The sequence below is a fragment of the Vombatus ursinus genome, unplaced genomic scaffold, assembly GCF_900497805.2.
Source record: "Vombatus ursinus unplaced genomic scaffold, bare-nosed wombat genome assembly UNPS02014839.1, whole genome shotgun sequence".
NCBI classification, from domain to species: domain Eukaryota; kingdom Metazoa; phylum Chordata; class Mammalia; order Diprotodontia; family Vombatidae; genus Vombatus; species Vombatus ursinus.
The window spans coordinates 6,141,000-6,167,370 of NW_020954617.1; the positions used below are offsets into that span (position 1 = coordinate 6,141,000).

The 26,371-nt window shown below is 41.2% G+C and overlaps 1 protein-coding gene across 1 annotated transcript in view; it reads left to right on the forward strand.

The window, feature by feature from the left end:
* STRIP2 (striatin interacting protein 2) overlaps positions 1 to 26,371 on the forward strand; it is a 75,611-nt gene that overhangs the window by 39,423 nt on the left and 9,817 nt on the right. The window contains exons 16-18 of the mRNA XM_027840198.1: positions 1,355 to 1,481; positions 7,561 to 7,661; positions 14,136 to 14,202. Of these exons, the coding sequence (XP_027695999.1) occupies positions 1,355 to 1,481; positions 7,561 to 7,661; positions 14,136 to 14,202 (295 nt within the window). The remainder of the gene's footprint in view (positions 1 to 1,354; positions 1,482 to 7,560; positions 7,662 to 14,135; positions 14,203 to 26,371) is intronic.

A 26,371-nucleotide genomic window follows, 5' to 3' on the forward strand; every position in this document is an offset into this window, starting at 1 on the left:
TGTAAAGGGACACCAGGCCACTGGCAACCCAACTGCTGCACTGCTGTCTGAGACTTATTTGGCCCTTCGCTCACAGACACAGCAGAGTGAATTCTACCAAATGTTAGCTGGTTTGACTGACCCCGCCCAAGTATCCTCTTTTCTAACCCAGGAAGGATAGATCATAGATTTAGATCTGGAAGCGACCTTAATATATGAAAAAACTAAGAGCCAGAGACTTAGTGACTGGAGCTGAAGGGACAGCAGAGGTGATTCTCAGTGTAGATGAGGAAACTGAGGCCCAGGGCGGTTAAATAAATTGCTGAAAGTCCTATGTAGTAAGAGCAGAACTGAAATCAGAACCCAGGCTTTCTGACCCACAATGCCACACTCCACTGTATCATGTTGCTGGAATCTATCCCTGGCACACAGCCCCACTGTTTTGCTTTGTCCCCAAACCCATTATTAACACTACCCAAGGGGGAAAGACTAAAACAAAGATCTGAGCTATCTTATATCCCCCCAAAGGTAACCTGGGCCCTCGAGGGAGTCCCACAGTACCCAGGTCATCCTCAGGGGAAAACGGACAGCATACATTGTTTGCCATGAGAGCAGGGACATAGAACCTTGTTTCACGTATATGGGTACATTGAGAGGAGACTAAGCATTCACTCCACCTCTTTCTTTGGGCCTGGGCATGGAATATCCCACAATTTCCTTAAATAGCCAAGGATGGAGATGACAAGAGAATGTGTTCTATTTGACAGGGTCTGAATTGTAACCTTTTGCTAGACTTCGGAGTCAAGAGATCTGGGTTCAACTTCTGCCTCCAGCACTTATTATGTGGGCAATTCTAATTACCTTACCTCTGGACCAGAGTTTCCCTATCTGTAAAATGGGAATAATACTTACTTAACTCAGCCCTAAAGGGCAACTGCAGGGAAAGTACTAGCAAATCTAAAAGCGCTATATTAATGTGGATTATTATTATTTATTATTCTATAGTGTGGAGTTGGCTTTTCCTCAGTGCCATGACTTCCTCGATTCAAATACCTGAGTCCTCAAGACTCACCAGCTAGGTACCACTGCTACATGGGGGAGTTGTCATTTTAATAATCCCTCATGGTTCTATGGTGCTTTACAGTTTACAAAGCACTTTTCTCACAATCACCCTGTGAGTTGTAAACAGTACAAGCATTATTATCCCTATTTTACAAATAAAGAAACTGAGGCTCAAAGAGGTTGTTTGCTGTGCCCGAGGCTACCCAGCTAGTAATTGGCTGAGCCAGGACTGAAGCCTCAGACTTCTGACTCCAAGTCCACAATGCTGCTTCCTCCCCTTCACCCTCTTCCCTTTTCTTCTCTTCCATTCCAGCATCACTGTGCTTCAGAGCATGAAGCTGGGCTTTGATGTGAACAGACACAAAGAGATCATTGTAAAGAGCATCTCTGCCGTGCTGCTCCTGCTGCTGAAGCACTTCAAACTCAACCACATCTACCAGGTGAGCACCCTGGCAGAGACCTGTAGCAATAAAAAGCTTCGAGAAAGAGAAACTGAGGCACAAAGTTTGGAGCTGGGGCTAGCAAACACCAATAAATTGCATCCAAGGCTCCTCAGTAGTCAAGGACACATCTGACAGAACAACTCTTTTAAAGTATTTATGCAGTGACTATAGAGACATATTTTATCCTTGATTGGTTAATGCTACTTATATCAGTTCCTCACCAGATGGACCAACATCCCATAACTAGAGTCTCTGTAAAGTCTCATGGTGGGCAAACATCTTATCACCAGATTAACTCATCTTCTGGGGCAGCTAGGTGGCACAGTGGATAGAGCCATGTACTTGGAGTCAAGAAGACCTGAGTTCAAATCCAGCCTCAGATACTTGACACTTACTAGCTATGTGATCCTGGGCAAGTCACTTAACCCCATTGCCTAGCCCAAAAAACAAACAAACAAAACTCATCTTCCCCCCATGGTCAGCAAAGGCTCACAGATTAGGATTTTTATGGTTGGACTTTAGTCCATAGGGATAGGCAATTTAAATTCTTAGAAATTTTACTAATAGGGCCTATCATACGATCAAGTGTGAATTTGATTCACAAACATTGATTCTGATTAGATATATTTCTCAATCACTAATCATGGAATATCAATTTTTAAATTCTACAATAGGCAATTGAAGTTACAGGCTTGTGGGAGCCCAAATTCACATAGTGAGGGGACCAACCAGCACGTAGTGCATTGATCATAATAAATTGACTAAGTCTTACTAAAATAATATAAAATAAAGTAGGATATCCATTTTCAACTTCATAAGCCTCCTCTCTTCAGAGAGGCCATGACAAGAACTTTGATAAAAACATTCAGCCAAACTGAGTTCTTTCCTTCCCTTAATATCCATTCCTTAATCAGTCAATTAACAAGTCATAAAGAGCCTTCATTAAGTGCTTACTGTGTGCCAGGTATGATGCTAAGAGTTACAAAAAACAAACAAACAAAACCCCAAACTCCAAATAATCCATGTCTTTGGGAGCTTACATTTTAAGGGAGGAAGTAATACATACATAAATCTGTTCAGACAAGATAAATACAGAGTTAAGAAAGGTGTCCTTAAAGAAAAAGGCAATAGCAACTGGAAACATAAGGAGAAGCCTCCTGGAGGATGGTATACTTGAGATGAGGCTTAAAAGAAACCAGGAATTCTGTGAGGTTAAGAGGAAGAGCGTTCTGAGCATGGGGGATAGTGAGTCACATGGGAGGAGTAGCCCACAGGCCAGTCTGGCTGAATTGTAATGTTTGTGGACGGGGGTGTCAAAAGCCAGGGGCTAGGTTAAAAAGGAGCTGCAGATTCCAGAAAAGTTTGTATTTGATCCTACAGGTAAACAGGAATCATTAAAGTTTCTTGAATTGGGGATGGGTCAGTGTGTGGAATGTAGTCAGACCTACACTTTAGGAATAATACATTTGTAACTCAGTAGAAGGATGGATTCAAGTGGGGAGAGACTTTAGGCAGGAAGACCATTTAAATAAGCTATTGCAATTGTCCAGGCAAGAGATGATGAGGCCTGAACTGGGGTGGTGGCTATATGAGTGAAAAGAAGCAAACTAGAAATGATTTCTCTCGGTATGAACAGAGAGCAAACAAGCTTTCCTGGGCCTGTATTAGGACCTTGCCTGATAAACTGGGAAATCGGCCCCTTTTTCCTTTGGGGAATTAGAAGAAAACCGTGGCTGGTAGGGGGAGAGATCTAAGGCCACAGAGGAGATGGGGGTTTTGGGGTGTGTGTGTTGTGTGTGTTGGGTTTGGCTTTCTCAACCCCAGACTATGTAGTATAATTTTTCCCTCAGGGTATCCTGACCCCTTGATGTACCCCAAAGAAATATTCAGGGTGTTGGGAAGTCCTGGGATAACTTGAGTCTTCTTCAGTTTTTGGCCAGAAGAGTAATAAAAATGATCACGGTGGCTGATATTTTATTGAACTTTCAAGTTTACAAACAATTTACATATAAGTATGTTTGAGCCTCATAACTACCCCCTGAGGTAGGTTTTGCTGTTATCTTTAGCTTGCAACAGAGAAATCTGAGGCTCAGAGAATTAGTGGTTTGCCCAAGGTCATGTACTAGAGTAAGTGTCTGAGAAAGGATTCAAACCCAGATCCTTCTGACTTTGAGTCCAGTGTTCTATTTACCAGGTCAGGCTGCTTCTCATGGTAGGGGGAGGAGGTAGTGTGACTCTGAGGGAGCGTATGCAGAGGATGAAGATCTTGGTGTGTTTGTGTATAAGGGGTAACCAAGCATAAAGGAGCCCTGAAATGGGGTCACAAGAAGTTGGATATGACTAACATGAGTGAACAGCAACGAAGTGCAAAGGAAAGAATGCTTGTTCTAGAATCAGACAACTTAAGTTTGAATCCTGGGGCTGACTTTTCCTTTTACCCTGAATGAATGAGAAGGAAACACACATCTACTGTGTTCCAGACATGGAGCTAAGCACTTTTTTTGGGAGGGGGGGTAGGCAATGGGGTTAAGTGACTTGCCCAGGGTCACACGGGTAGTAAGTGTTATGTGTCTGAGGCCGCATTTGAGCTCAGGTCCTCCTGAATCCAGGACTGGTACACTATCCACTGCGCCACCTACCTGCCCCAAGCTAAGCACTTTTTACAGATACCTCATTTGGTCCTCACAATCACCCTGCAAGGAGTTCTTAATTTCTGTTTTACAGTTGAAGAAAGTGAGGCAGAGGTCAAGTGACTAGCCTGGGGTCACACAGCTCGGAAGTGTCTGAAGTGAGATTTTAATTCAGGTCTTCCTGACTCTAGGCCCAGTGTTTTATCCATTGTTCCACCAGCTGCTTCTCTCAAAACAAACTCCCCTGAGCCTTAGCTTTTTTATCTTTGAAATAGGGATAATAATATTTGCAAGACCTACCTCTTGGGGTGGTTGAGAGGAAAGCACCCTCTAGACAGCCAGTCATTTAACAAGGTATTTGGTAAGTGCCTTCTCTATGCCAGGCCCTGTGCTAAGCTGAGGCTACAAAGAAAGGCAAATAGAGCCTCTGTTCTCAAGGAGTTCAAAGTCCAGTGGGGTAGCCAACATGCAAACAGCGATGCATAAACAAGCTTGAGATATAGATGGGCGCAAATAGAAGCTAACCCACTAGTCTTAGGAGGGAGATGCTTGCAGAGGGGGGATCTTAGCTGAGATCTGAAGGAGATCAGGGAAGCATGAAGTGGAGATGAGGAAGGAGAGCTTTCCTGGCATTGTGGACAGTCAGGGAAAACACTGAGTTGGGGGTGTCTATGTAAGGAACAGCAAGCGGATCAGTGTCGCTGGATTGTAGAGTGGACGAGTGTAAGTGTAAGAAAACTGGAAAGGAAGGAGGGAGGAGCCAGGTTATAAAGGGCTTTAGAAGCCAAACAGAATTTTATATTTGATCTTGGAGGAGGTAATAGGGAGTCACTGATGTTTATTAAATTGGAGGGGAGCCAGGTGGGGTGACATGACCGGAAACCTTCACATGTTATGTCCATGTGAGCTACAACTGTTGTATTGTTGGGAGTATGGATGAATTGGTAACTGGATAGGTAGTGACTCCAGTAGGGCATCTCTTTGTATCCTGACAAACTCAGGCATGGCAGGATGGCAGCTCCTTCTTCCCGGGCCCAGTGAGCTTCCCAAGCCCAGTGATAAAAGTCTCCATAGAAGAGAGATGTGGTGGGAAACAACACAGCTATGTCCATCTCTCCTCCTATACGTAACTTAGCAGAGCAGAGACCAAACAACCCAAGCTTCTGCGATCACCACCCTCCCTCTAGAGAGGGGAGGAATTGCTGGTGGCAGGAATCATAGTAACCTGTTGTCTTTCCACTAAGCTTAAGCTGCATCTTCCCCTGTCCAGAGCCAGGGAGGTGACTGTCCTGCTGTACTCTGCCCTCATTGGTCCCAATCTGGATGATCAGCTCTGGGTACCACATTTTAGGAAGGATATTGACCAGCTAGCTGGAGAACATCCAGAGGGTGGTGAGAGGATGGGAGAACATGTCTGACAGGGATCAAAGGAAGGAATTGGGGTTGTTTAGCCTGGAAAAGAGAGGACTTAAAGCGGAGGGGAGGGAGAAGGGAACCTGGTAACTGTCTTCAAGTGTTTTAAAGGGTTATCATGTGAAAAAAGAATTAGGGGCAGCTAAGTGGCACAGTGGATAGAGCACTCGCCCTGGAGTCAGGAGGTCCTGAGTTCAAACCTGGCCTCTGACACTTACTAGCCATGTGGCCCTGGGCAAATCACTTAACCCTGATTGCCTCCAAAATAAACACAAGGAAAGAAGAAGAATTAGACTTTCTCCGTTTAGAGCAGAGGGCAAAGCTGGGAGGAGTAGGCGAAAGCTTCAGAGAAGCAGATTTTAGCCTAATATAAAGAAGAAAGAACTTCTAAAAATTAGAGATGTCCAGAAGAAGGATGGTCTGCCTAGGGATGAAGTGGGTCTCCTTTCACTGGAAGTCTTCAGGCAGAGAATAGAGGGTCATTTATCAGGCATACTTGGGTTAGAATTCATTTTCAGGTATCAGTATGGCCCTTGAGGTCCCTCCCCACTCTGGGAGTCCATGACTGAGCTCACTCCTGCTCTGTCCCTGGCATCAGATCAGGGTGGGGGCTTGCCAATGACACCATCATTTTTTTTTGTTTCAGGGAAGACTTGGAACTTTGACTTATAGCACAATTGGGATTAAGTAATTTATAGAAATGTTCTATATTTTGGAGGATAGGTGACTCAATATAGTATTTGCTAGTAGGAGAACTGCTTTCTAATCTTGGCTCTGTCAATAACTAGCTATGCGACTTTAGACCTCTCTGGGTGTCTGTTTCCTCCTCTGTCGAAAAAGGAAGTTGGATTTGATGATGTCTAAGGTCCCTCTCAGCTTCAACATTCAACAAAGAATGACTATTCCCCTGCCCCCCATCATCCCAAGGAGGGCTACAATATCATTTCCGGTTTGTCTTTTACATCCCTAATATTTATTAGAACAGTGCCTGGTGCACATTGGTTGCTTTGTAAATATTTGTTGATGACATCTGCACCTCCATGACTCTCTGCCCTCAGCAGATCTTTGGGCACTGAGTCTGTCCAGTTTCAGAAGAGTGAAATGAATTTCTGACACTTTTACCATTCCTGGCTCCCTCTTGAGATAATGAGCACACACAGCTCACTCTGTCTGTTTGAGGTTGTGCCTTTGGTCCCTCTGGTTACTGGCAACTGAGCAGCAACCACTGTCTAGGGTGCCCCCTCTCATTCCCTCTATGTTGCTGGCAGTTGTTAGGGCCAGAGTGCAGCTGTCCTGGCTAAATCTGGAATAGTAGGGCCATTGTGGGCCAGACATTTAGTGCTATGAAGGATAGCTCTTCCTAAGGGGGCTCCTTAGCTTCTTTTGGATTAAGAAAAAACACATCACTTCAGAGTTATTTTGGTTTTAAAAAAAAATTTGATGTTTTTTGCGAGCATCTCACTATCAGATCTATCTAGCTACTAAGTCACTTTTCACTTTATGTATGGAGTCCACTTACTACACAGTTGCTGTATAGTAGGGGTTGAAGAACTATAGCCCCGTTTCACAGATTGGGAAATCGATGCCTAGAGAGGAGAACAATTCCAGGACAGGGTAGAAAGTTGAGTTGCCCCAGATGTTGTAGCCCTGAAGGGAAGACATGTAGTCTATCTAGTGTTACAGAGCTAGATTCAGAGTTGGAAGCCCTGGGTTTGAGTATTGTCACTTACTAGTTGTGTGACCCTGGGCAAGTCAAGTTACTTCTCTAAATTTTATTTTCCTCATCACTAAAATGGAAATAGTAATACCTATAGTACTTACCTCCCTGGGTTATTGTGAGGAAAACACTTTATGAATTATAGAGTGCTATTATGAGAAATGAGAAATGGAAACTTGGTGCCATCGATTTCACTGGAAAATAGGAAGGATTTATACATTCCCTCTTTATTTTTCGGTGTGTTTTCTCCCAGTCCTCCTCCGGCCTGCCCATTGGCCAGATTCACACACCACTGCCTTTGATTCTTTTGATACAGTTTGAATATGTATCCCAACACCTGGTGTTTGCCAATTGTATTCCCTTGATCCTGAAATTCTTCAATCAAAATATCTTATCCTACATCACAGCCAAAAACAGGTAACTGAATGAATGGATGAAAAGCTATTGAAGTTTATTGTTGTTCTTAATAATTTAGAATGTTTGATTTATGAAATTGAAAATTATGATTCAAATAATAGATTATAAGTTTGCATTTAGAGTGCTGATTTTAATAACTATTCATAGATTTTAATAATTAATACTGTTTATGAAGCCTACTATGGTCAAAGCACTGTGCTAAATGTTGCAGATACCGATAAAAAAAGACAGTTTCTCCTGTAAGACGCTCCCCTTCTAACAGGGGGAGATAACATAAAGAGGAGGTTTCAGTTGCAAGGCAGATGGTAATGTTCCTTCTTTAGCTTTGTTACCTGTTCTATGGTCTGGGCATCTCGTGTGATAGGTAGTGCCTACTGGACACCCTGGGCAAAATTAGGATGAAGGCAGAGTTTGTGTTTTGTAAATTGAATAGAATTTTCTTTGTCTCTCATTTCCTTGAAACCTACCTTTATTCCAGGCTCCCAGTCCTGGGTGGGCCCTGCTGACTCAGTTAACTAGCTGTCACTTTTGAAAATTGACTTATAGGAATTTAGGTGTTAACCCTTCCCAGACACATTTGTGTTTTAATGGGCCACTTTGAAAGACCAAAAAGCCTTCAGAACTTAAAGAAATGAAACTCTAATGATGAATTTTAAGTATCCTAATAGGCACCTGGGAAGCATTGTTTTTTGGGAGGTGGGGTGGCCTTCTCATAAGACTGACCCTAGAAGAAGGTTGAATAGAAGAATATAGAACTAAAAGTCAAATTAAGAAGGCAGTGCCTTAAATAGGGATGGAAAAAACTGGGTGGATGGATGGCTAGTGGGGGTGTTGGGGTGGGAACTGGAGAACAGTGTTATAGATCTCCTAGCTTTAATTCCAGGTCTGAATGAATACATATGGCTAGGGATTTGTTCATCCCCAAAGCCCAAAGTTTCTGCAGAGGTATGACCCTGTGCATCTGCTCCTTCATGATGTAAAGGAAGACAGTATGACGTAATCATAAGACCTTCTTTTAAATCCTGGCTCCATCGTATACTTTGTTTGTTTGACCTTGAGCAAATGACTTCCTTATTCTAAGACTTGGTTTCCTCATCTGAGAAGTGAGAGAGCTGGATGAAATTATATCTAGGCTGGAAATCCTAGAGCCTTTGAATCATTCCAATGCCTCAGCGAAATGCCTGGACCTGAGGAGCAGGAGAGGCCTAGAAATTCTTTTCTGGTCCTGCTCCTATCATTTTTTCCCCTCTCTGTGGCCAGAGTAGGACCTTAAGGTTAAAAGGCAAGAGCAGCTGCTGTTCAAATGATGTGATCCAAGTGCTTAGTTATGGCAGAAACCTGCTTGCTTCTCACTTGTGAATCATGGGAGTTGTGTGAATGAACATCTATGGGTTTTAAGGAGGTGTTTTTAAAACAAAGGAAGTATTTTAGATCAAAAGGAATAGTTAGAATTAAGCACTGATTACAAGAAAAATGCATGGCTGCCAAGGGAGTGTGGAGGAAGAGGAGGAGGAGAGTCTGGATATCTACCCCTTCTCTTCATAGTGACTAAAATTTCACCCTTAACACCAAAGGCTTTTTGTTTCCTAAGAGTTCTCTAGAAAGGACTTTTTTTCATTAAGGAAAGAACATTGGGGGCAGCTAGGTGGCGCAGTGGATAGAGCACCAGCCTTGAAGTCAGGAGGACCTGAGTTCAAATCCTCAGACCAAACACTTGACACTTACTAGTTGTGCGAACCCGGGCGAGTCACTTAACCCCAATTGCCTAAAAAGGTAAAAAAGAAAAAAGAAAGAACATTGATCCAAATCAAGATCTGAGTCTCGTTCCAGGCTCAACTAATTATTAGTTCTGTGACTTCAAGCAAGCCATAAATTCATAGAATTCTAGGGCAGAAAGGACCTTAGGGCTCACGCACACTGTGTATCACAGCATGAAGAGCAGAAGAGAGCATCTTGTTTGTCAGACTCTGGTGTTGTATACTTTCTGCTTCAAGACTGAAGGAAGTACAACAGCAACAACTTTCCAGTAATTCTCAAGTTTTTTGGCCTGAGTACCCCTTTGCATCCTTAAAAATTGAGGACCCCTCAAAGAGTTTTTGTATACGTGGGTTATACTGTATTAGAATTTAAGACATCTTAGTATGATTATGAAAATAGTTTTGACTTCTCAGACCCTCGAAAGGTTCTTAGGGACCTCAAGGGTCCCCAGAGCACACTTTAAGAACCATCACTTTAGACCATAAGATCATGTAGTCTCCCTCTCTGATCTCACTAGAAGATGAAGATAACGTGGGCCCTACCTACTGTACAAGGGTATTGGGAGGATTAAATGAGATAATGAGAGGGAAAGTGCTTTTGTAGTCTGTAAAATATTTTACTTTATGTAAAGTAGTAGTATTAAAACAGAAATTAGTACAAATGCTCCCTGGGAGAAGTAATATATTAAACCTTTATCAATAGTTAGCAACTTGTGGGGGATGAGGAAGGGAAAGGAGGACAGGTACATAGACAACTTTCTAAATGGATCAGCTCATTGAGATTAAGGCCCTTTGGAATGGGGCATTGGAAGGGTCAGTCTGGGGAAAGAGGAGCTGGAGGAGAAGTGAACAGGAATTTAGGATACTGAATGGAGAGGGCAGTTCTGCGCAGGGCGCTGTGGGCTCTGAAGGGCTATGAATGTGGAGAGATGTGGAGAAGGGCTGGGTGGGTTGGGTCCTAGTTCATTTTTAGGACTTAAACCTTTCTTGGCCCAAGGAAGACTAACTCTACCTCACATCCCTCACTGGTAAGTGGCACCAGCAAGGTGCCTTGAATCGTAGGAAACACTCGGATGTCTGCTTCAGTAAATTGGATTGCCCCTTAGACAAGGGTTTTTGCCTCTCCAAGAAAGAGACTAGGCTGAGGAGCTCAGACTCTAGGCCTCCCCTGTTCTACCCCCTGCTTTTCCAAGACCCCCTGCCCATGTCCAAATGGACTCAATTAGATCAGGGTTTTAAATCTCCTTTTGGAAATGTTTGGCCTTTCCCCCCTTAGATGCCCTCTGAATCCCTGTAATATTTCTGCAGTCACCCAATTTTAGGCCAGAGGAGCTGTATTTTTGTAGTGATGATCAAATGAGATAAGATATGGAAAGTACTTCTAAGTGTTTTAAGCTTTGAAAACCCTAAAGCTCTCTGTACCCTGTTATAATGATGACTATTATTGAAATGTGGGATTAGGTTCATCTGGGAGGACTTTTAGAGGAGGTGAGTTTGTCCCATTGAAGCCACTTGTGACCTCACTGACAACTCACTGGCACACCTTTACTCTCTCTCTCTCTCTCTCTCTCCCTCTCTCTGATTTGGAATGAGTTGCAAGTTGCAGTGGTTTGGTTAAGTCACTTCCACAAGAAGGGGAAATAGCTGTGGGTTTGTGCTGTGACTTTTTTTTTGTAATTGCTTTGATCATAGTTCTTTTTTTTTTCAATTACGTGTAAACAAAAATTTTTAATATTTTTTTAAAAAATGAGTTCCAAATTCTCTTTCTTTACCTTCCCTCCCCCCCTCCTTGAGAAGGCCAGCAATTTGATATAGATTATACATGTGCATTCATACAAGACATTTCCATATTAGCCATATTGCAAAAGAAAATGCAGACCCCCCCCCCCAAAAAAAAAACTCCTAGAATAATTAAGAAAGTTTAAAAAGTATGCTTCAATTTGCATTCAGACTCCGTCAGTTCTTTCTCTGGAGGTAGATAGCATTTTTCATCATAAGTCCTTCAGAACTGTCTTGATCATGGTATGGCTGAGAATAGCTAAATCATTCATCATATAATATCGCTGTGTGCAATGTTCTCTTGGTCCTACTCATTTCACTTTGTATCAGTTCATGTAAGTCTCCCCAGGTTTTTCTGAAACCATCCTGCTTGTCTTATGTAGTAACATTTCAAGAAATCTAAAACCTCTAAGGTGAGATGTCTGCCCTCCCCAATCTAGAGAGGTTTTATCTGCAATGGATTTTTTGAAAGTTGGAAAGACCTTTAGCGGCAGGGAATTCTTAGAAGCCTTTACAAGTACCAAGAGTGGTACTTTTTGGCATTCTCAAATTTGCCATAACTTCTTGGGCAATTATATGTTAAGGATAGCTCCCTTGGGACCTCAGGTTCTGCCTAGAGATAGACCCTCGAGCCCCTTTTGGCATATGGCAAGCCTCCCTTGCTAGACCACATTCAAAGAGGCAGAACCATATTTTTGAATAAGGCATTTGTGATTACTCTTTAGGATAAATCCATTTTTCTGAATGCTCCACTCCTCCCTACAATTTCTGTTCTGTAGGAAACAATATTCTCCATCCTCTCAAACAGAGAAATACAGCTTTTAAGCTTGGAATGTTTCTAATCACGCCACTTCTGGAATTTTCTTAAAATTCATTTTAGGAAGGACATGGATAGGCTGATCAGTATCCAAAGGAAGCTGAACAAGATGGTGGAGGGCCTTGAGACTGTGCCATAGGAAGATTGGTTGAAGGACTTAGAGATGTTTAGCTTGGAAAAGAGAAGTCTTGGGAGATACGATTGTTGTCATTGCTGACTTGTTTCAGCTGTGTCTTACTCTTCAGGACCCCATTTGGGGTTTTCTTGGCAAAGACCCTGTAGTGGTATGCCATTTCTTTCTCATTTTCCAGATAAGGAAACTGAGGCAAACAGGGTTAAGTGACTTGCACAGGGTCACACAACTAGTAAGTGTCTGAGGCCGGATTTGAACTCGGGAAGAGATATGACAGCTGCCTTCAAATATTGGAGAGTTTATGTCTCAGAGACCAAATTGATAGGACTAATAGGTGAAGGATGCAGAAAGGCAAACTTCTGCTTGCTGTAGAGAAAAAATGCCTAACAAGTATATATATATTGAAAAACAGAATGGGCTGCCTTGGGAAGTCTTTAAACAAAGGTCTGATGATCATTTAACGGAATACATTTTAGATAAGATTTTTGTTCAGGTACAGGTTGCACTAGGTGCCTTCTAATGTCCCTTCCACCTTTGAACTATCTCCTACAAGGGCAATTCTAGACAACTAATTCTCTAAGGCTCTAAATTTCAGAGAAGTTACTGTTCTACATTCATACAGAATGTTTCCTACACCAATTAAATCTCAGATCCAACAACAACCAAAAAATAGGATTTCAAGCTGTGAACGACCTTTGAAACTAGACCCATACCTTCATTTTTATAAGTGAGGATACTGAGGCCCAGAAAGAGTGGAGGTGACCTTTCCAAGATGTCACAGGTGTAGCAAAGTGAGAATTTGAACCCAGCTTCTCTGATTTTGGAGTCAGTCCTCTTGCACTCGGGTCATCTGATGCCATCGTACACATGGGGAAGTTTGAGCTGACCCTTGGAGCTGCTCAGATGCAGACATTTCAGATCCGTGGCTAAGTGCAGCCACATGCCCTGAGTCTTCAGCCCTCAGCTATTTCAGTTTCTGACTCATGCATGTTCTACCCCGTGGGCCTCCACCAACCCAATCTTCCATCTGTTTAGGGGACGTATCCTATTACTCTACTTGAACTGCCAGATTGGTCCTGATTCTAAGAAGCCAATCCCTCCTTTATCCCCTTGTCCCCACTCAAAGCTTTTGCTTCAGAGATGGCACAGAAAGAGTGTCTTGGCTTCCTTGGAGTCACACTCAAAAGCTGCTGGCTTTGGAAAGAGCTGCTGTAAGAGGCCCAGGAAAGCATTTATCCTCCCTCAGCCTTCCACACTGGGACGTGCCAGCTATCTGCCTGCAGCCTACCTTTCCAGTCTTCCTGCACATTACTCTCTTTCATGAAGTTTATGTTCTAGCAAACTACTTGCTGTTCCCCAAACTTGGCATAATATCCCACCTCCGTGTCTTTGTACATGCTGTCCCCTATGCCTGGAGTGAACTCCATTCTCCCCTCCACTTCTTAGAATCCCTAGCTTTCTTCGAGCTAGGCTCATGTACCATCTCATATGGGAAGCCTTTCCTGACCTCCTTCATTATTTCGCATTCTCTCCCTTTTCTTCAAGTTATCAGGTACATACATATCTGTTAAAAAGAAGTTGTGGCCTCCCAATAGAATGTAACCTCCTGGAGGGCAAAAACTGTATTTCATTCTCTCTGTATCCTCAGTGCTTTGCACATAGTAGGTCCTTAATAAATACTTATTGAATTGGGTTATTTGGCTTTGGGAAATATCTCTATGAATCTGTCTACACAACTTAAAAAAACCTATCATATATCAGTGGTTTCTAGTCCTCTTTACCCATCCAGGAGAGACTGGTCCTGGAAGTTGTCCTTTTAGGTTCATAGGATGGGGCAAATGGCCATGGCTTGCTGCTGGCCTCTGCCTGTACAATGGGAAGTGCAGAAGGCAATGGGATCCCGGTGGGAGAAGTATCTTTGTGACCTTCTGACTCTTCAACTGGTATGCTTCCTTAATGCTGGTCCTCTTCATTTCTTCTCTTTCTAGCATCTCAGTCCTGGATTATCCCTCCTGTACCATCCACGATTTGCCAGACCTTACTGCTGAAAGCCTGGTAAGGAAAGGGGGGTTTCATAAGCCTTGAAACAGACGTGTTTGAAGAAGGTGGCATTTGCTCCTCATCCCTTCTGTGTCTTAGTGATTGCTCAGTTTTAAAGGTAAAGGTATGCTGGAAAAAGCATGGAGAATAAAACAGTGAGCCAATATTTATATAGTGCTTTAAGATTTGCAAAACACTCAACATGTTTAATTTTCTTTGTTCCTCAAAACCCTTCTGCAATGTAGGTATAATTATGTTATCGTTGTTATTGTTGTTCAGTCATTTCAGTTGTGTCCAACTCTTAATGATCCCATTTGGGGTTTTCTTGGCAAAGATACTGGAGTGGTTTGCCATTTCCTTCTCCAGTTCATTTTATGATGAGGAACTGAGGCCAGCAAGGTTAAGTGACTTTCCCAGGGTCGTACAGCTGAAAATGTCTGAGGCCGGATTTGAACTCATGAAGATGAGTCTTCCTGATTCCAAACCAAGTGCTCTATCCACTGCACGATCCAGCTGCCCTTAGGTATAATTATTATCCACCCCCATTTTACAGATGAGAAAACCAAGGTTGTGAGGTGAAGAAACTTAGCCAGGATCACACAGCCAGTAAGTTTCTGAAGTCCACGTCTTTTCTGACTGCAAGTCTAATGCCATGCTCTCTCAGAGAAGAGCAACATAAGTAGCTAATGAGGCAGAGAAGCTAATTTTGGTGAATGGGGGGGGAAGCATCAGAGAGTTGAATATATCATTTGATTGAGAGATATGTAAGAGAGAGTAAAAGGATCAATGAATAAATGCTATACACTTAATAAATAGAAAGCTATTATGATATAATGGAGAAAGCTTTATGTGGAATCACTAGGCTAGGATCACGATGCCCCTTGTACTGCAGTCCTGGCTCTACCATTTACTAGCTGTGTGCCTTTGGCCAAATCACTTATCCACTCTATGCCAGTTTTCCCATCTATAAAAGGAGAGATTATAATGCCTTTGGTAAATTCCCCTCCCTCCTCTCCAGGGTCTATGAGGAATAAATACATATGGAGGGCTATATGTATGTTTATGCATAAAAGAATATGAAAGTACTATATAAAGATGTCAGTTATAAGATCATGGTGTTTGTCATCTTCATCATTATTTTTTATTACTTCTGAAGATCTGTGGCTTCGTCACTGGTGGGTACTTTTTTTTTTTTAAAACATTTTTATTTAAAGTTTTGAGTTCCAAATTCTATCACTCCCTCCTGTCCCCCCTCCCTTAGATGGTAAGCAATCACATATACGTTATACATGTGCAATTATGTAAAACATTTCCATATTAGTCATTTTGTACATGAAGACTCAAATAAAAGAAGAAATTGAAAGAAAGAAAATGAAAAAAAAAGCATGCTTCAGTCTGTATTCAGTCAGAATCCATTCTTTTCTCTGGAAATGGATAGTATGCTCCATCATTAGTCCTTTGGGATTGTTTTAGAGCATTGTATTGCTGAGAATAGCTAAGTCGTTCACAATTCTTCATCAAACAATATTGCTGTTACTGTGTACAATAGTCTCCTGGTTCTGTTCATTTCACTGTGCATCAGTTCATGTAAGTCTTTCCAGGTTTCTCTGAAATCATCCTACTTGTCATCTTTTTTTTTTAATTACTTAATTTATTTTTAGTTTTCAACATTCACTTCCACAAGATTTTGAGTTCCAGATTTTCTCCCCATCTCCCCCCAGCCCTGCCCCATGATGGCGTGCATTCTGATTACCTCTTCTCCCAATCTGCCCTCCCTTCTATCACTCCCCCCTTCTCTTATCCCCTTCCCCTCCTATTTTCCTGTAGGGTAAGATAGATTTCTGTATCCCATTGCCTGTGTATCTTATTTTCCAGTTACATATAAATTTTTTTTTAACATTCATTTTTAAAACTTTGAGTTCCAAATTCTCTCCCTTCCTCTGTCCCCACCTACTCTCATTGAGAAGACAAACAATTAAATATAGGTTATACATGTGTAGTTCTATAAAACACTTCCATAATAGTTATGTTGTGAAAAACTATATTTCCCTCCATCTGATCCCAACCCCCCGGTTTATTCTATTCTCTCCTTTGACCCTGTCCCTCAAAAGTGTTTGTTTCTGATTACCCCCTCCCGCAATCTGCCCTCCCTTCTATCACCCTTACCTTTCTCATCCCCCTTCCCTGCTACTTTCCTGTAGGGTAAGATACATTTCCATACCCAATTGAATGTGTATGTTATTCCCTCCTTACTGCTTATCATTTCTCATAGCGCAATCATAATTCATTATAATCATGTACCACAGCTTGTTTAGCCATTCCTTAGTTTATTGGTATCCCTTTGATTTCCAATTGTTAGCCACCACAAAAAGAGCTGCTATAAATGTTTTTGTACAAATAGGTCCTTTTCCCTCTTTTTTTGGATTTCTTTGGGATATAGGCCAGTTTTATAGCCCTTTGGGCATAGTTCCAAATTGTTTTCCAGGATGGTTGGATCAATTCATAACTCCACCAACAGTGCCTTAGTGTCCCAATTTTCCCACATCCCCTCTAACATCCAACATTTTCCTTTTTTGTCATAATAGCCACTCTGATAGTTGTAAAGGTGATACCTTAGAGTTGCTTTAATTTGCATTTCTCTGATCAATAGTGATTTAGAGCATTTTTTCATATGACTATAGGTAGCTTTGATTTCTTTGTCTTATAACTGCCTGTTTATATCCTTTTACCATTTGTCAATTGGGGAATGGCTTGTATTTTTATAAATTTGGCTCAGTTCTCTATATATCAGAGATATTTTTTGCCAAAATTTTTTCTCAGTTTTCTGCCTTCCTTATAATTTTGGTTGCATTGGTTTTGTTTGTGCAAAAACTTTTTAATTTTATATAATCAAAATTATCTATTTTACATTTTGTAATGCTCTCTATATCTTCTTTAGTCTTAAGTTCTTTCCTTATCCATAAATCTGACAGATAAACTCTTCCATGCTATCTTAATTTGCTTATGATATCACCCTTTCTGTGTAAATCATGTACACATTTTGACCTTATCTTAGCATATAGTGTGAGATGTTGATCTATACCTAGTTTCTGCCATACTGTTTTCCAGTTTTCCCAGCAGTTTTTGGTCAGATAATGAGTTTTTTGTTCCTAAAGCTAGGATCCTTGGGTTTATCACATACTAGATTACTATGGTCATTTACTATAATGTAATTTGTACCTAATCTGTTCCACTGATCCACCATTCTATTTCTTAGCCAGTACCAGATTGTTTTGATAATAACTGTTTTATAGTACATTTTGAGATCTGGTACGGCTAGAACTGGTGGGTACTTCTGCCAATCAAAACCATCATCCCTTATACTTTAGGAGATTGTCTAATGAGCCACAAAATTTGTCACTTGGTGACTAACCCTCTAGTGACAAATCTCTGCACTTAGTTCAGCAGAATGAATAAAAACCAAAGAGAAGCGTGAGTAAGGGTGAATCATGGAGCTGAATTTGTGCCAACATTTTGGCTGAACAGCAGATAACTTTTCCTGGCTCTGCACTGTTAAGTTGTTATAATATGGTCTTCCTAGAGGACATATGTAAGCCTTTTGCCTTCTAATGTTTAGTGTAAATGATGTGTGCTCTATAGAAAACATTTTGCCCTAAACCTCTTGAGGAAACATTAGCTAAAGTTATTGAGGAAGTGACCTGGGAAGTTATTATTCATACAAATGAACTTGGATTCCCAGCATAGGCAGTCCCTGACTTCAATTCAGTCCAATCTGTGCACCTCGATACTAGGAATACAAAGAACAAAGCAGCCCCTATCCTTAAGTTGCTTACATTCTACCTGGGGTGTGTGGGATCTCAAATTTAAACAGGTAATTCAATTCAGCAAATATGTATTAAGTACCTACTGTGTGTCTACATATTCTCTGTGGGTGTGGGTGGAGGAAACATAGCGCAGGGGAGCTCTTGGTATTAGATAGAAAAAGATAAACATGAATTGGCCTCTACCCTCAAAGGCCTTATATTCTACTGGGCAGAAACAACATGTGCACAGGGAAGGAAATGCAAAATATATTCAAAATAAATACCAAATAATTTAATTCTGCTGGTGGGGGGGAGGGGAGGAACATTAAATGTGAGCATTAACAATCAAGGGCAGGGGAAGTTTCCCATTGGAGGTAACACAGGAACTAAGTTTTGAAGGAAACTAGGGATTCCAAGATGGAGAGATCAGGAGGGCATGTATTCTAGGCATAGGGAATAGTCTATGCAAAAGCATGTAGGCTGGAGATTAAATACTGAATTTGGGAAACAGCAAATGGTCCATTTGGGAAGAACAGTAGTGCTGATGAAAGGGAACAATTTGCAATAAACCTAGAAAGATAGGTTGGAGCCAGAGGAGGAGTTTTTATTTTATCCTAGAGGCTACAGAAAGCACCTTACGAAGAACCTGCATCTAGATCATAAGGGAAAGAGCCCTGACTCTGGATTTGGAGGATCTGTGTTCAAATCCCACCAGTGTTGCTATCTGTGTGGTGGCCTTGGGCATGTCACTGAACATCCCCTGGATATTAGCTTCCTCATCTGTTAAATGCGAGGGAGAGGAGATAGACCAGATGGTCTCACAGGTGGCTTCCAACTCTAGATCTGAGATCCTATAACCCAGAAATGGGATGCTGAGTCCAGAGGGTCTACCTCAACTCCCATGGGAATAACTTCCCCTTGTTCTCCACTTCAGTATACCAGGGACAGGGCTGGGGGTGGGGGTGGGGCGGGGGGAAGGGATGTGAGGGGGTGTGCCTTTGTGTGACCTAGAGAGAAACCTTTTCCTCTGCAAACATAGAAAAGTACCGTCACTTAGGAGATTTCATAAACTCATAGCACGTCAAATCTGGAAAGACTGCAGACATCGCAGCATTGGAAGAGACCTCAGAGGCCATCTAGGCCAACCTGTACCTGAACCTAATTTCTTCAGCACACCCAACACTTTGTCATCTGGCCTTTACCTGGGAGACCTCCAGAGAGGGGGCACGCACTACCTCCCGAGACAGCCGATTTCTCCTTTTGAATAACTCTAGTTGCTACAAAGATTTCCCTGCTCCCCGCCCCGCCCCAAACAAGTCTGGATTGGCCTATTGGCTGCTACCACCCATTACTCCTTATCTGCACTCAAGTGAAAAGCAGAAATAGTCTAATCCTTCTTTTAACATGACAGCGCTTCCCATACTTGAAGACAGCTATTCTGTTTCCCCCTAAACAGACAGGCCAAACATCCTTCTTTCCTTCAAGCTTATCTCTAGCTGATCAACAGTTCCTTTGCTGTCCCAGTCATCCTTTGCTGGGCATTTCTTCAGCTTCTCAATGTCCTTAGTATCTTTAAGTAGTATGTACTTCTATAAGTAGAACCTTATAGTATATACTATATGTATATATATATATTGTATATATATACACACACACTTTAAGTAGTATATACTTTATATATATACTATAGCATATACTTTAAGTAGCATAGTATATATATAGTATATATTATAGTATAAAATACCATCTATATAGTATATAGTACCATCTATAAAGGTACTAGTAGCACCTTTTATATAGAAAGGTGGTGTATATTATACAGAGAGCTCCTTAGATTCTTTAATAGATCTGTGATTTTATTGACATGGCTATTTCTCACTCAGGGTTCCAGCTCATAACCCATCCATACCCTCTTCCCTCCAATAGGAATAAAAGCTGCATGAGGACAAGACTTTCATTTTTGTCTTTTTACCCCCAACCCATGGCACAGTGTCTGCCTCCTAATAGATCCTCAATGAACACTTTTTGGTTGGCTGGTTCTTGCCCCAGCCGCTTCTCCCCCTCATCCTCCTGCTTCTGTGTATAGCTCTTAACTGGTAATGTGTTGCAACCCTGCTCCTGTTTACCGTGTGCCAAAAAAAGGCTTTAATTAGTTCAGAGAGGAAACTTCTCTTAATGTAAATAAATATAGAGCATAGAAATAATAATTTACGTCTACCCTGGAACAGTAGCCAGATTCTGTCATCTCCTCCCTCCCAGCCTATTCTGCCATACTTCTGCAAAAGCCCATCATCCCTATAGCATCCTACCTCCAGGACTTGTATTCCTGGAGTCCTAATGAGTTTTACCATAGAAACAATGTTACATGTGGCGTATGAGGAACATTTGAGGTGACATTATTAAGACAATGCTTCATATACACTATAGCTTCAATTGGCTTGTGTGGGCTAGCCTGGGAACCTAACTACAATTCCTGACATTATTCCTATGGAAATATGTATCCTGAATGTCAAATGACCGACTTGTTGTTTGTCCTTCATTTGACTTGTGCCTAAATTGGATTTAAGTGAGGATTTAAGGATGCAAAGTTGTCAGCCTCACTCTCTTTTCCTGAGTCATTAAAGTCCAGTGGCAGGACAAAAGTCAAGATAACCAGTGATAGCCCAGGATGCAGTGGATAACCTTGGCATCTTTGATGCCTGACACCTGCTTCAGCTGCCTTCACGGGCATTGGACCGAATCGTTCTCATCCTCCCATTCCACCAGGGAAGGTCTTCACTTGCTTGGGGTAGACACCCCCCCAACTCACTGACAGGTTTGAGTCCAGGTTCCCCCAACCTAGGTTAGCCCATCTACTGAGATGGTTTACTGAGGTGTGGCTGCTACAGCTTCTTGGAGCCACAGGTGAGAGATGTGTAATCAGATGGACACCAAAGGTGGATAACCACCCCTGAAGAGGGTTCAGTAAATCCTCATACCAGAAGTGCTAGTCCTCCTAAATACCTTATACACTGATTTACAAATAAGCTTTTAGAATGTAGACCAATTGGTAAGTTGTAGATGTAGTATAGTTCTTTCAGATCTCAATTGATATAATTCCCTGAGAGGCAAATTCAGAATAAACTTCATATGGGAGACTGTTGTACTTTCTAAGATTTTGAAGATAAGAAACTGAACAGACAAACATATCTGCGGGGTTGATGCTGGAATTTGGCTTCAAGCCAGAACGAGTAGGATTTCTAAATTTCCTATGGAGCAACAGTGCCACCTGGTGGTCAGAGTTGGCGACTACAGCTTTTTATTTCCCATTCTTACCGGAACTGGACAAAAACAAAAGTGACAAAGTTGAAGGTCACCTATTTACTGGTCAGATTTGAATTGAGTTTTTGTAACTCTACTTTTCACACTTTATTACTATGCCAGGATCAATAAATGGCATGTTGATTTTAGCTGTTATATAGGTTTGAAGACAGCTAGGCGTCACAGTGGATAGAATGCCAGGCCTGGAATCAAGAAGACCTGAATTCAAATCCAGCCTCAGACACTTACTAGCTGTGTGACCCTGGGCAAGTCACTTAACCCTCTTTGCCTTAGTTACTCATCTATAAAATGAGCTGGAGAAAGAAATGACAAACCGCTTTGCCAAGAAAACCCCAAATGGGGTCACAGAGAATCAAACATAATCGAAAAATGACTAAACAACAACAGAGGTTTAGATCAACTTAGAATTTAGAAAACTAGCTTCGCTGCAAGTCAATTTGCCCTAATTCTCGATTTGAAATATAACATGGGTCATGGAGAGCTCCCATTTTATTGTAACTTTCTTTTTCTTTTTTCTTCTTTTTAAGCTCGAGAAGACTGCATTCTTACCCTTAGTGATAGTTCAAAGAAAGTAGAGGGAGTCAAGGGAGTAATGGAAAGGTGGGGGAAAAGGATAAAGTTATAAAACGTTAGAGCTGGAAGTAGTCTTGGAGATCATCTACTCTAACCACTAACCAGCTATATAACTTTGGTCAAGTTATTTAATTGGGGGAGGGGGGTGGCCTGAATTTCCTAATTCGAAATTAGAGCTTAGACTTAATAATCTCTAAGAGTCCTTTCAGATGTAATATCCTATGGATTTAAAATAAGTTATATCAATATTTGCTTAACAAACAATACAGGATGTCTGGCACTATAAGAAGCAATTAATGGAAGATTTTACTAAACAATCTGCTTGAAAGATTTGAAATCGATTAGATTTAACATGTAGCATATGTTTCTCTGAAAGAGTCAATTCCCTACTGATCAGACCTGGAGCTGTTTGAACCCTGTCTGGCGAGAAGAGTCCCATCTTTAGAATAAGGAACTTCTTTCTAGTGTACCTCTTATGTCATACTCTCTTGACAAGAAGGACTTGATTATATTCTAGTGATTTCTTTTTCTTTTCTTTTCTTTTCTTTTTTTTTGGCAATTGGGGTTAAGAGACTTACTGAAGGTCACACAGCTAGTAAGTATCAAGTATTTGGTTTGAGACTAGATTTGAACTCAGGTCCTCCTGACTTCAGGGCCAGTGCTCTATCCACTTCGCCACCTAGCTGCCCCCTAGTGACTTCTTACTTCTCTGGCTTGGCGCCTCCACTTAGATGATCTGAGAACATTAGTACTTGACATTCTCCAAATTATAGTAGCTAACTCCTCTTAGAAGCACACAGGTTTACAAGGCTCAAAACAGGAACAATCTTGTTTACAAGTTAATGGAAACAGACTGAACTCATTTCTAAACCCATAGACAGTTTGCTCTTGTATGTACACCCCACTCCAGTTATGCTTCCCTTAACTACTCCCTGGCCATATTCTTCCAGTAGCTCTCTTTTCCCTACTTTTCTGTTCTGAAAGTGTAATCAAATGAATTCTATATTTGTTCGTGGAAAAGGTGTATCAAACTACTCTGTATGGCTCCTCACCAGCTTTCTAGGTCAAATGCCTTATGTAAGATCACCCAGGCGATAAGTTTCAGAGGCAAAAATTAAATCCTGTTTCTCTGTCTCCTGACTCTTTCCACTATACCCAAGCACTTTCCTATTTTCCTTGTACCAATATTGACTCCATTTGCTGCACCAAATTCTCTCTCAAGCCTAGAGATTCAAAGGGAAAAACAAAATGGTCCTTGCCCCAAGAACTTATATTCTCTTGGAGATACTAACTTATCTTCAGAAAGCTTTTGTTACAATGTGTATGTGGACCCTAGGAACAACCCTAAAAAGTTCCTATGTAGCCTTCTCCCCTTAACCTATTAGTATAGCAAATGTATTAGATTAATTGTTACATCTATTTATCCATTCATTCCTTTAAGAAACAAGTGTGTGGATCATTGTGCTAGGTCTTGGGGCTCATACGAAGTTTAGATAAAATATAGTTCCTGCCCTCATGGAATTTACGGTCTAATAGGGGAGAAGAGGGAGAACACAGATAGTACTAAAGCTCAATATTATAAGAGAAACATGTTAGAATTATGCAGAACCAATTGCTAGCTGTGGTCCAAGGAAGAAAGTTACTGGTGACAGTGTAGGTAAAAGAATGGAAGAGGTGACATTTGAGTCGTACTTTTAAAGGATGTCTAGGAATTCATTAGGTAATGAATGGGTGGTAGAACAGGCATAGGTAACAGCATATGCAAAGACATAGAGGAAAGAAAGCACAGATTGTCTCTTGGGGGAAAGAAAATAGTCCATTTTTTTTTTTTCTGTAGAATATGTAGAAGAAGGTAATATGAAATAAAGCTGAAAAGGTAGTGTGGTACCAGATGATCTTGAATGAAAATCTTTATTTGGTAAGCAGTAGGGGACTAGGAAAGATCTGAGTGTACAGTTGCGGTGGCATGATCTAATCTATGCATAGGGACGTGAGAGTAAAGATGAGGAGACCTATTAGTAGATAGGTAATATCCAGGTGAGTGGTAAGAGAATGTAATATTTCTGAATCCAAACCAAGAGAATATATCTAATGGGTGTGGTCAACCGGGTTCCATGTTGCAGTGGCTGAGGATGACAGGGACTAAGAAATGCTACTAGATTTGGTGGGGGAGGGGAAGGGAGAGGACAGAATCAAAGTTTACCCCTAGGTTGGGAGCCTGAGTGATTGAAATGACGGTTGTGCCCCAGACAGTAACAGGGAAATAAGGAAGAGAAGGAGGGTTTGGGGAAAATCTGATGAAATCTATTTTGGACATATTGAGTTTGAAATGCCTCTGGGACAGCCAGTTGGAAATGTTTAGTAGGCCACTATTGGTCATTTAGGTCAGTTTCCAAGATAATTGTTTTTTTTTTGTTTGTTTGTTTTTTTGGTTTTTTTTGGTGAGGCAATTGGGGTTAAGTGACTTGCCCAGGGTCACACAGCAAGTAAGTGTCAAGTGTCTAAGGCCAGATTTGAACTCAGGTCCTCCTGACTCCAAGTTAGTTGTTGTAAACTCAACTATAGGCTTGTACAGGCTTATATGAGCCCAACATGGTTCTCTTACAGCAGCAGGGACAAGTGGAATGAGGTAGCTTTCCTTGTGTCTCAGAGATGGCCCTGGAAAGATAGGAGGTGATCGATGCATTTAATCTCTGGAAGCTAGGGCATATTTAAAATAATTTAAAATATTCTTTTTTTTTTTTGTAGTAAGGAACTTCTAAAACCTCTGGAGTCATCAGGGTGGTGTCAAACTCAAAAAGGAACAGATCCCTACTGGCTGCCTATTGACTTAGAAAACCATAAATTATCCTTATCTTTGTTCTATTTTTTAAAATTTATTTTGTTAAACATTTCCCAATTAGATTTTAATTGGAAGTTTTGCTGGGCTTAGGGCCCTCAGGCCACAATTTTGACATTTCTGATTTAGACAACCTCTAAACCATTTGGAAAGCTCTAAATCTTTGATTCTTAGGAGAAATTTTCTTAGGAGAAATTTTCTCTGAAAAGGAGTGTGTATCTTTTTCTGCATGGCTCTGGAAAGGGAGAAATGAAAAGGCATGTTGTACTGAGCTGGGTCCTATTCGCAGAGCTCAGGTTTGGCCGAGGATTGTCAGATTGACATTTCAGAGCTGAAATTTCTATAGGTCATGTGATACACATAGAATGTGTCCCTGCAGAGACTCACTCACCTAAACATATATTATTCATGGGTACTCTGACTCTTCTACCAAAAGAGAGTCAGACAAAAGGAGAGATAAGGTGATCTGCATTAAGAGGAGGGGGAAAAAAATTTGATTTTTTAGCAAGTCTGAAAAAGTTCATGAGGAATTAAGGGGAACTTGGGAGAAAGCATTAGTCTTTGGCCTTTACAAGAGAAATGCCTCCTGGGACCTTTGCTATGGCAAGTAGAGGAGACAAAACACATTCAATTCTCAGCTCTCCAGAAAAGGTTATTCACAAGCTTATATTATTTTGAGCCCTAGGCAGTTTACTGTGATGCAAGACAAAGAAGGTTGGTCTATAGTCAGTCTCCAGAGAAAACAATTTTGGGAAGGAAGCATAGAGTAGTTTGTCCCTGATAAGACCATCAAGAGGAGGAAATTTGGGGCTCCTTTTCTGGGGTCCCCTGAGACCAGGCTATGAGCAGAGTTAGTCTTCCTTCTCTCAAGCATTCATTGTTAGACTAGCTGGAGGAATGGAAAGGATGGAATAAATTATAGATTAAAGAACATTAGAGCTGGAAAGGACCTTAGAGGTCATGTCACCTGACCCCCTCATTTCATTTCATTTATTCATTTATTTATTTATTTATTCATTCATTTTTTATTTTTTTGCGAGGCAGTTGGGGTTAAGTGACTTGCCCAGGGTCACACAACTAGTAAGTGTCAAGTGTCTGGTTTGAGACTGGATTTGAACTCAGGTCCTCCTGACTCCAGGGTCGGTGCTCTATGACCCCCTCATTTTACAAAAGAACTTGAAATCCAGCTATTGTGTGGTAGAATTGAGACCAGATGCCAATGCTCCTAATTCCTGGTCTATTGCGGTTCAGCTATAGTGGGAAAAGTGCTGGGTTTAGAATCGAAAAACTTGAGTGTGAGTGTCAATTCTTCCACTCACCAAGCTATGTGACCTTGGGCAAATTACTTAATGTCTCTGTACCTCATTTTTCTCCTCTGTAAAATGGGATAACAATATTTGTCCTACCAACTTCGGGGGGTTATGAGGAAAAGGCATAGAAACATGAATTTTATTGTTTATTATTAATAAAAAATGTATTAATAATGAGTACTACTATTATTTCATCATTGTATTGACTGTCTACCATATTGCTTCCACATAGTAGATGTTTATTACATATTTGTTAAAACTAAATTTATTATTATTGTAGATATTGGATAATAAGGGAGGTATGAGGGGTTTTCTCTCTTTTTTAAACTTTGATAACT